Source organism: Xenopus tropicalis, chromosome 10 (assembly GCF_000004195.4).
Source record: "Xenopus tropicalis strain Nigerian chromosome 10, UCB_Xtro_10.0, whole genome shotgun sequence".
NCBI classification, from domain to species: Eukaryota; Metazoa; Chordata; class Amphibia; order Anura; family Pipidae; genus Xenopus; species Xenopus tropicalis.
The window spans coordinates 41,031,410-41,043,669 of record NC_030686.2 but is presented as its reverse complement, the minus strand read 5'-3'; the positions used below and the strand labels follow the sequence as shown (position 1 = coordinate 41,043,669).

General features: G+C 42.8%; 1 protein-coding gene across 1 annotated transcript; it reads right to left on the bottom strand.

Annotated features, from left to right (window-relative positions):
- Positions 1-2,208: 2,208 nt before the first annotated feature.
- rab5if (RAB5 interacting factor) lies at positions 2,209-7,693 on the bottom strand. The gene is given in 4 exon segments (NM_001016462.2): positions 2,209-3,010; positions 3,320-3,449; positions 4,146-4,249; positions 7,556-7,693. Coding segments are annotated over 4 exon segments (387 nt in total). The 5' UTR covers positions 7,667-7,693; the 3' UTR covers positions 2,209-2,968.
- Between the last annotated feature and the right edge of the window lie 4,567 nt (positions 7,694-12,260).

Below are 12,260 nucleotides of genomic sequence, written 5' to 3'. Positions count from 1 at the left end.
TTTCATATCCTTTGTTATATATGCACCTCAAAAGGATTCTTTGACAGCATAGCCAGCAGCATAAACTGTGCTGTAAAATCACTTTTATGTTTCTTACAAGGCTTCTGAAAACCCCTGAGCTTATTTTTTAAATGTATCTGCGTGTTTGTATGTAAAGGGAAAATAAACCTTGTAATAAGTCATTCAGAACATTCCTATATAGTCCCAGGGATTTCTTACCTCCCCAGATGCTCAGGAATGTTAAGTACTAAGTGATAAATAAAAAACCAGTCCTAATTTGATCTAATAATCAGTAAGGAGAGTATCAGAGTTTATGTAAGAGGTTTCTCTCCGCTGGGTAAAATAAAGTTCAACCGTAACACGATCGCCAAATTGTTGAGCCGCACCCAGATTAATTAAAAGGCTTGCCAGTTACATTTTATTCTTTTTCAAAATCCACATTATAAGCCATCTGCTTAACCTCTTCCAACGCCGATGGGCATCAGTTAGGGCTCTGGCACACGGGGAGATTAGTCGCCCGCGGCAAAACTCCCTGTTCGCGGGCGACTAATCTCCCCGAGATGCCTTCCCATCGCCGACAATGTATGTCGCCGGTGGGATGGCAGACGCGGCGGGGCAATTTCGGGAAATCGCCGGAAAAGACTAGCGAGTCTTTTTCGGCGATTTGCGCGAAATCGCGCCACCGCGTGTGCCATCCCACCGGCGACTTACATTGTTCGCCAGTGGGATGGCGGGTCATGGCAACTCGGGGAGATTAGTCGCCCGTGACAAGGGAGATTTGTCGCGGGCGACTAATCTCCCCGTGTGCCAGAGCCCTTAAGGAAGGTTTATCTGTTCTTCCCATAAACACAAGGGGTGCAGTTCTATGGAGACCACCTTCATCAACGCAAACAGCAATGGCAGTTGTTTGTCTTAAAGGAGAACTAAAGCTTAACTACAGAAATAGGCTAGAAATTTTGTTCATTATGTTTTGGGCTTCTGTACCAGCCCAAGGCAATCGTAGCCCTTTACGCAATGAAGATCTGTCCCTCTATAGATGCCCCCATCTTCTTTTCTGCCGATTCACTGTATATGGTCTGGGCTGCTCTAGTTACCTGAGCTTAGGGACTGACACACAATATACTGTATGTATAAAATAAAAAAATGTACCAATATAAAGCCCTGTAGCATCACCCTCTATAATTTGCCAGCCTAAGCTTAGCTTTTCAACAGATGCTCGGAGCACACTGAGCATGTGCAGTGTCACTGACACTTCTAACATATTCCAGTATGCTGACCCCCCTTGTGACCACTTTGAAGTACTGGATCATTACTAAGATAGAGATACTGAACCTTTGGGCTGGTTTAATAAGTTCTGTATATAAAATATGGCATTCCTAGCCATATTTATTTTTAGGGTTTAGTTTCGAATGAGCTTTAGTTACATCTAATCAACTTTCCCAGTTGTTCTTCTAGTGTCTTCTGTCCCAGTAACCTAGACAAGTGCGGCGGTCCTTCTACTGAAGCTTGATGCACTGGGCACAGCCTGGAAGCCAGTAAGACTAATTTAGGGTTAAATGTTTATTTGTTATCTCTGCAACCATGACAACATACTTATTATGGGATGGATGTATTTATTTAGGGACCTGTGCAAATGCAGGACCAGAAAGGGGTGGGTTTTGTACAGAGGAATATCTGTGACTTTAGCACAACAATGGTTGATAAAGTTATTAGTTGATAAAGTTATTAGTTGATAAAGTTATTAGTTGATAAAGTTTACCAGTGTTGATTTTAGTCTCCCACACAAGAGATGCTGTCCCAGTTATTTTGGTATTGTCCAAACTGCCCAAAGGTATTTCCTTGGCTTTAGACAGCTATAAGTCAAAGGTAAGCAGTGCAAGCAGGTAAGTTGTGGGTAAGGGAAATTGCACATTTAGGGGTATTTTGCAGGCAATTAATAGCTTTGTCAGGTACGTGGGGGTGCAAATGCACTGTATATTGCTTGTGATTTCTAATGGAAATCGTCTGGAATCATGGGGGCAGAACATGGCATAGTATCAAAACCTGGATCTAACAAATGGGTCTACCTGTGAAGCTTATAAATTGCCTGGGAGTCTAAAAGCCATGGAACCAATACATATGCCGTTGCCTTAATGCATATTATTCTATATGACCAGTATTAAGTTGAATTCCAAGTTCTGAGTATGAAGAAGAGGAGGAGAAGACGACTCAATAAATCAGAACTTTAATTGTAAAACACATTCACATCAGCTTAAATACTACTTTTGTTTAAATACTGTGTAGCTTGAAGTGAGAAACAAGTCAGGTTCAAGTTTACCCCTTCCGTGCCAGGAGGGACAGCTGCATCACTCATAGCTTGTGGCTGTAGATAATTCTACAGCTGAATGGTTAGAAAGTGTGATAGGATGTAACAGAACTGCAGCCCTCCTCTTATTAACCACAGAAGGTCATTTCAAGCAATTATTAGAATCAGAGCCCTTTGGGGATTTTCTGCTGCCTATTTCCAATATAGCTGCCGTGCCAAGGCTCCCGTGTAGTGACGTTCTATTGTTGGTCCAGTAAGGGTGTAGCAGCAGAGTTATTTGTAGGACAGTGGGTTGGCTGCTTGCTCCCGGACAGATGGACAATTACGAGGAAGACGAGAGAGACTGGTGATCAAGGTCTCATGTTATGGTATAAGATAACGGGGGTCCAATCAATGGCAAACGCTAACAGCATGTTTCCAGGTGTAAAAAAAGAAAAGGATTTTAATCCCCTCAGTAAAAAAAACACAAGACCCTGCCAGCCACAGTTCCCATGAAGGTTCAGTCCTGTGCTTAATGCTGTTAAATAAACAGTCCAACTCCTCCAGGCTTCATTTTAGTTTCATTAAAAAAAAAAAAAAAAAAAAAAAAAAAAAGAGAAAAAAAGAAACGGGTCCGTAAAACAAATGTTGGGAAATTTTGGCAAAGGGGAAATAAAATCATCGTCAATCATAGTGGATTGCAGTGTAGAAAATGATCCAGACCACCTGAAAAAGGAAAATAAATGATGGGGTGTTAGAAGCATTCAGTATTAAGTGCCTGAAGTTTATCAGAGCACAAGTCACATGACTGAGGGCACCTGGGAAACTAATGTCTAAATGTTTAGCCCTATGTCAAATTTCAAAATTAAATATAAAATAAAGCGATTTGCTCTTTTGAAAAACAGATTCCAATGCAGGATTCTGCTGGAGAAGCTCTATTAACTGATGTGTTTTGAAAAAAACATGTTCTCCCATGACAGTATTCCTTTAATAGCAACCATAAAATAATGATTAGCAAAAAAACAATATTGGTACCATAAAGAGTGCAAATGACGTCATAAATCCTTCCTTTGTTAGCTCCCACGTTCCTCCATACTCTTCCTCGTCTACTTGCTGAAAGCTGCTGAAATACAGGTAGAGTGCGCCGGCATTGATCACGCAAAAACTAGGGAAGAAAGCAGAGATATAAGTCATTCTGAAAGCATGAGTGAACATGTAGTTATTATGCAGGTTTCATTATTGTCAGAGGAAACAAAGGGAAAACACCCCCCTTTTTCCGTTAAGCTTGCTCTGAACATCTATTGTTTTAATGATGGCGTATCTATGTTTTTGTTATCTCTTAAACAGGGAGAATGAAGCTCCTCCCTGTTTGGTCCTTGCGAGGAAGATAATCATATTCCCAATGTACAGATAATCCCTCTTTATAATAGACCTGTACTAACAAAACAGTCACAACAAAAGGAAGAGAGAGGTTGGTATACTGGTAATTTAATGATCTACCTCGTAAAGGAGCAAACATGGAGAAGGTTCAGATTCCCTGTATCGATTATAAAATAGCAAGAACAGATTTTTCATGAAACAGGATTATCGCTCCCAGCATCCCTTACAGCTGAGTTGGTGCGGGATGCCGGGGGCTGTCATTTTCTAACACCTGATTGTTGCCTTTTTTTACTCCATTTTTTTTTGTTTGTTTTGCTAAGTGACATTTTCATAGGTCTATCTGTATGGCAGTTACCACACATAAAACAAACATGAAGCTTTTAAACTCATTATACCACCTTTTCAGGGGACAGATGCTAGAGAATACCTGCCCAACTATATGGAAACTCCAGGACAGTATCACCGACATAAAAATACTTACATAATAATTCCGATGAAACCCTTCAAAGGGACAACGCCCCATATCACCCCCAGAATAATCGCCAAAATCTGTCGGAACCAGTAGATCACATCAAGGAACTCGTCCTGTAAAGAGACAGATATTGATGGTAAGAAAGTGGATCTGACAGTTCCTTGAATTAATAGAAATAGAACCATAATAATGGGATTAACTGTGTGATAACTATCCAGTTGAGGGACCATGGTTACTGAGATTATTTATCATTCCAAGCCCCAGTGAGGCCCCAATGTAAGGCTATCCCTATCCATGCAGTCACATGGGGGCCATGGGGGTCTGCTTCCTTCACAGTTGCAAATAAATCCCCCCCCCCTCTCCTACCTGCAGGCAGGGAGTGGGGGGACATGAGGGACTTGTGTGGGCTAGAGAAGGATGCAGGCAGGGGGCGAATGCCAGGACTGTATGTATTTAAAGTGAAACAGGGCTCTTACTCATACACAAAAACAAAGGTGTCAGTTAACTCTTTGTAGTTAAAATAGGAACTCCTAGTCTACAGCAGAATAGCAGCTGGCTGACCCCAGGCCAAACAAATTATTATCATGAAGTGGATAGGGGAAGGAGGGGGGAGAGCTGTGACTCTGCAGCCTAGTGCCGGCACAGGTGTTGCAAGGCAGGCCCAACACACACAGTCAGCATTCACAGCCAGACTAATCCCTAATCTGGGTTAAGAAGCTTTAGCTGTAAGAGCATGTGCAATATTTAGAGCTCATTATCGATAGGAATTATTATATTTACTGGATATTATATCCAACTATGGACACATTCAGTTCCTGGACGGCAGGGGTAACTAAAGGGTAGATAGTGACCTACTGGTAGCACCCAACAGCCCACTGGTAGCCACACAGTCCCATCAGCCCAGCTATCATATTGATTTCATATAAATTAGTAATAGGATTAGTTCAATTAAATACACTAAAGCAGAACCTTCATGGCTAAAGTCTGGGCACCCCGGCTCTATAGTCTGTTAATAAACTCTGTCTAGCCCTAACCCTGCCATATACAATTATATATATATACCTGTGCCATAAACCTATATACATGCCTGTGCCATAAACCTATATACATGCCTGTGCCATAAACCTACATACATGCCTGTGCCATAAACCTACATACATGCCTGTGCCATAAACCTACATACATGCCTGTGCCATAAACCTACATACATGCCTGTGCCATAAACCTACATACATGCCTGTGCCATAAACCTACATACATGCCTGTGCCATAAACCTACATACATGCCTGTGCCATAAACCTACATACATGCCTGTGCCATAAACCTACATACATGCCTGTGCCATAAACCTACATATATACCTGTGCCATAAACCTACATATCTGCCTGTGCCATAAACCTACATATATGCCTGTGCCATAAACCTACATATATGCCTGTGCCATGAACCTACATACATGCCTGTGCCATAAACCTACATATATATGCCTGTGCCATAAACCTACATACATGCCTGTGCCATAAACCTACATACATGCCTGTGCCATAAACCTACATACATGCCTGTGCCATAAACCTACATACATGCCTGTGCCATAAACCTACATATCTGCCTGTGCCATAAACCTACATATCTGCCTGTGCCATAAACCTACATATCTGCCTGTGCCATAAACCTACATACATGCCTGTGCCATAAACCTACATATATATGCCTGTGCCATAAACCTACATATATGCCTGTGCCATAAACCTACATACATGCCTGTGCCATAAACCTACATATATGCCTGTGCCATAAACCTACATACATGCCTGTGCCATAAACCTACATACATGCCTGTGCCATAAACCTACATACATGCCTGTGCCATAACCCTACATACATGCCTGTGCCATAAACCTACATACATGCCTGTGCCATAAACCTACATACATGCCTGTGCCATAACCCTACATACATGCCTGTGCCATAAACCTACATACATGCCTGTGCCATAAACCTACATACATGCCTGTGCCATAAACCTACATACATGCCTGTGCCATAACCCTACATACATGCCTGTGCCATAAACCTACATACATGCCTGTGCCATAAACCTACATACATGCCTGTGCCATAAACCTACATACATGCCTGTGCCATAAACCTACATACATGCCTGTGCCATAAACCTACATACATGCCTGTGCCATAAACCTACATACATGCCTGTGCCATAAACCTACATACATGCCTGTGCCATAAACCTACATATATACCTGTGCCATAAACCTACATATCTGCCTGTGCCATAAACCTACATATATGCCTGTGCCATAAACCTACATATATGCCTGTGCCATGAACCTACATACATGCCTGTGCCATAAACCTACATATATATGCCTGTGCCATAAACCTACATACATGCCTGTGCCATAAACCTACATACATGCCTGTGCCATAAACCTACATACATGCCTGTGCCATAAACCTACATACATGCCTGTGCCATAAACCTACATATCTGCCTGTGCCATAAACCTACATATCTGCCTGTGCCATAAACCTACATATCTGCCTGTGCCATAAACCTACATACATGCCTGTGCCATGAACCTACATATATATGCCTGTGCCATAAACCTACATATATGCCTGTGCCATAAACCTACATACATGCCTGTGCCATAAACCTACATATATGCCTGTGCCATAAACCTACATACATGCCTGTGCCATAAACCTACATACATGCCTGTGCCATAAACCTACATACATGCCTGTGCCATAACCCTACATACATGCCTGTGCCATAAACCTACATACATGCCTGTGCCATAAACCTACATACATGCCTGTGCCATAACCCTACATACATGCCTGTGCCATAAACCTACATACATGCCTGTGCCATAAACCTACATACATGCCTGTGCCATAAACCTACATACATGCCTGTGCCATAACCCTACATACATGCCTGTGCCATAAACCTACATACATGCCTGTGCCATAAACCTACATACATGCCTGTGCCATAAACCTACATACATGCCTGTGCCATAAACCTACATACATGCCTGTGCCATAAACCTACATACATGCCTGTGCCATAAACCTACATACATGCCTGTGCCACTGGCTTGGCTTAATCCTCTCAAGCTGCAATGTGCCTTGGGATCACAGCCATGGCTAGAAATACAGCCAGTTGCCCCGGATTTGCTTATAGTAAAAGGATATTGCACCAATCATGCAGGGCAAAGGCATTAATCACAGCACTGCAGTAAAGAGAGTGATTCCCAATTACAACAATGTGAATTCATTCTCCATGTGTCTCATAGTTCATGTTCGTCTAAAACTCCCACCATCCCACAACCAAGGAAGTTTATCAGCTAGGTATGAGCGCTTCTACCCGTCCTGTGCCATTACCTTGTCCTCCCATGTAGAGTGTCCCCGCAGGGCTTTGCTCCACAGGGGCCCCTTCACCTTCACTCCCCCGTTGGACACGGGCTGCTCTTCTTTCCGCTTGCCGCTACTCATCCTGCCGATAGAAGGAACCGATATGGGGCTGAGCCTCACAGCTGCTCCGGGACCTTTTCCCCTAAGATCACAAGTGGCTGCTTAGCTGACGATAGCACAAGCAAGCACACTCCGGATGTGACGTCGACGCACTGTCAAAGCGTCGCAGCGCATTCTACGTCAGCTTCCACAGTGCTGTAGAACGTAACGGTCACATGTGAGGGGACGCTGTAGGGGGAGGAGACTGTGAACTATCTTCGGGAAGATTTATAAGTCCCCTCCGATAGGGAAAGTGCCAAAACTGAAGTGTTTTGAAAGTGAAATTCTCAAGACAGATTTGCTGTAAAATATAATGGAAAGTGCAAATCGTCGAATTATCCGCACGGTGTCGCTGTTTCACGTCACTGAGCCCAAAATAAAGGACAAGAAAAAAAAAATCATTGTAAAATATATATATGATGTCAATGTAAAATGTGTTTTATATTTTGGCAGGGCATACCTCCCAACATAAAATGTAAAGAGGGACAAAAAGAAATGCCTATTTTTGCAACCACAATTCCTAAATACCACTACCACTTGGCAGGATATTTACAGTTTAAACACGTTTCTGGGGGTTTTGGGGTCCTGTTTTATGTGTTATTACGGTTATGAAGGTGAAATTGCCCTTTAGGGCCGTAACACACAGGGAGATTTGTTGCCGCGGGCAACTAATCTCCCCGAAATGCCATCCCACAAACTAGAATATAAATTGCCAGTGGGATGGCATACGCAGCGCCACGATTTGCAGAATTCACAGAAGTTTCCTCTCAAGGCAACTTTGGCGAATCGTGGCACTATGTATGCCATCCCACTGGCGATTTACATTCTAGCCGGTGGGATGGCTTTGCGGGGAGATCAGCCGCCCGCGACAACAAAGATTTGTCGCACGACGACTAATCTCCGTGTGGGTCACGCCCCTTAAGGCTGATGCCACACTTGGCGTTTTTACGCTGCGTATTTTCTAATTTTCTCAGCGGCTGAAAAACGCCCGATATCATCATCCATAGAAATAACTTCAAAAGACTCGAAGCAAACCAAACAATGTGGAAATACGCTAGAAAACGCCTTAGCGCGGATTTTTCAAGCATTGGCCGAAATTTGCACAGCAAGCTATTCCTATGTATACACAAAGGCAGATGCCAGACCTAGCGGAAATACGCAGTGTTTTTTGCTATTTCACACTATTAACACCATGGAAACGGGATTTGCTACATCACCAGTACTAGGCTGAAAAACGCCATAGTCAGGGGCTGTGTGGCTTGTGCGGCGTTTTTAGGCTGAGAAAAAACGCAGCGATAAAACACCACGTGTGGCATCAGCCTTAGCTGCAAGTCTCAGTTTCCCCAAAAGACCTGTTTAGCTTATTAGTTACAATTGTATCTCAGTGCAGGTGTTGAGTATTCTGGGCTCTGCCAAAAGCTACTTATTTAATTAAGTTTGAGAAACATTGTAGGGAAATGAAGGACTTTTCAGTAAGTATCCGGGACTGCAGGCTGACCTGTTAAAATGGGACAGTTGGGAGGTGGTCCTCCCCCCAACCTGCGACTGAGGACCTCTATTAAGCCTATATGGTTCTCACCAAACACGATTTTCAAACCTTTTGTGCAGAGGGCACCACTGCCATCTTTTTTTGGCTCCCACTGGTATCTCTGCCACTGCCATCGGCAGCACATTAGGGCTTTTTTGCAGACTTCTCTACTATGCACACACCAAGCTTAAATCAGCACAGGGACCACATGGGAGCCTGATACAAGATGGCAGTAGCCCCCCCTGCACAAAACATTAGAAAATCCCATTGGGCGAGAATCATATTGGCGTGTTATCTGAGAGGTTTCTGCCAGCCCTTTGCATGATCAGCCCAAACATGTAGATTTCATAATGAATGGCCAGCTGAACAGCCTTATGTTTGAAAAGACCACAAGGTCAATTTATGATATGTATACCCCTATAGAGGCAGTATGTGTCTTGTAGTATAATATGTACTTTCCTATATGTGGATGTTACAGGTATGGGATCTACTAGCCAGAATGCCTGGGACCTGCGTTTTTTGGATAAGGGGATCTTTCTGTAAGTTGGATCTCTATAATTTGAGTCTGCTAAAAATCATTTAATCATGAAATAAACTCAATAGGATTGTTTTGCCCCAATATAAATTCATGCAGCTCAGTTACCATCAAGAAGTACAAGGTGCTGTTTTAATATTATAACGAGATCGGAAATCATTTTTAAAAATGAGAATTATTTGATTACGATGGACTCTATGGGAAATTCATTTTCCGTAATTCAGAGCTTTCTGGATAATGGGTTTCCAGATATGGGATTTCTATACATGCATATCTTTTCTAAAATAAAGTAATCTATTACCCAGTGAGATTAGTGCTCATGCTGGGATATGACTCGCACTACGACACTGGATACAGTGTGGGGTATACACTTATTTGTTGTTGGGTATGCTGATGCCCCCCTGGCGAAAGTGTGTGCCACTTATGTGGGTGCAGGCAGGCAGAAGAGCCAGGAGGGCCACAGGAAACATGGAAGACTGTCATGTCTGTCCAGATGAAAGGGGAATGGTGCTGGGGGCCTCAGGAAGTAGGAATAATAAGTTTGTTCGACTGTGGCCCGCACCACATGTTCCCTCTCTTCTTCCCCCCCCCCCCACTCAGGCCCAGGCCTGTGGAGCAATGAATCAGCTTGAAAAGTGAATATAGTAAAACCAACACCATCTTAGAATATGATTTTATTAAATGTCGAACTGAGTTGTCATGAGTGCATGGGGGCTGCCACCTCGAGGACCTACCACCCCAGCCACAGAGGCCCCCTACACCATTGCTAACCCTCCTCCCCAACATGTACTTCCTGCCCCACACCGTGTGTTTCCTCTTCCTTGTGCCTGCGGCTTCCACCATTTAATGTCCCCACAGGGCAAGCAGTGGGTCTGGGACAGCGGGGTGTCCCACTGACCTAGCCTGTACAGCCCTTTCAAAAACGTGGATGTCTGGTCTAGGGCGCCTGGCCGACTTGGCCCAACGCTGCCGTAAATGATGTCACAGACGTCACACAAATGCGCAAAATCGCTGCTGAAGCCGAAAAAAATCTACCTGTGAAATTCACTGCAATCAGGAGGATGCTGTTGGGGGACAGGAAAATGGAGGAGAACCTTCAAAAACGGGTAACTCCAGAAACAATAGGGGGATTGACAGCTCTGTATTACAGGTATAGGACCCCTTATCCGGAAACCCATTATCCAGAAAGTTCCAAATTACGTAAAGGCCATCTCCTATAGACTCCATTATAAGCAAATAATTCTCATTTTTAAAAATTATTCCTTTTTCTCTGTAATAATAAAACAGTACCTTACTTGATCCCAACTAAGATATAATTACCCCTTATTGGGGGCAGAACAGCCCTATTGGGTTTATTTAATGGTTAAATGATTCCCTTTTCTCTGTAATAATAAAACAGTACCTGTACTTGATCCCAACTAAGATATAATTACCCCTTATTGGGGGCAGAACAGTCCTATTGGGTTTATTTAATGGTTAAATGATTCCCTTTTCTCTGTAATAATAAAACAGTACCTGTACTTGATCCCAACTAATATATAATTACCCCTTATTGGGGGCAGAACAGTCCTATTGGGTTTATTTAATGGTTAAATGATTCCCTTTTCTCTATAATAATAAAACAGTACCTGTACTTGATCCCAACTAATATATAATTACCCCTTATTGGGGGCAGAACAGCCCTATTGGGTTTATTTAATGGTTAAATGATTCCCTTTTCTCTGTAATAATAAAACAGTACCTGTACTTGATCCCAACTAAGATATAATTACCCCTTATTGGGGGCAGAACAGCCCTATTGGGTTTATTTAATGGTTAAATGATTCCCTTTTCTCTGTAATAATAAAACAGTACCTGTACTTGATCCCAACTAAGATATAATTACCCCTTATTGGGGGCAGAACAGTCCTATTGGGTTTATTTCACATTTACTGTATATGATTTTTAGTAGACGTAAGGTGTACCTGGACCCATATAGTCATGCAATTGCCTTACATGATTTAACTGGTATTCAAAATAGGCCCTTGCATTTCAGAGGCCCAAACACAGTCCCCAATAAATAGTGACTGCCTATGGCACCTTACATATATATATATATATATCATTGCTTAGATTTGTTTTTCAAACACAGCTTCTACAGCTTTCCAGCTAACAAGTTCATTTCACACATAAATCAGCGTGTTTAGTCAGGAAATGACTACTCAGCCTCATTATTGGCCTTTCCAGGGGCTCAGTACACATCCAGCGGTCTGCCGCACAAGCTGACTGAGCACCTCCCATAGCTGGCAGGGAGATGGGGGATGGGAAAAGCTGCTCCCCAGGGGATGAACGGTAAGAAATATACATTACATTACATTACATTAACATTTATTTATAAAGCGCCAACATATCCCGCAGCGCTGTACAATAAGTGGGTTACATACATTGGACATACAGAGTAACATATAAAGCAATCAATAACCGATACAAGAGGTGAAGAGGGCCCTGCCCAAAAGAGCTTACATAGGCTTGGG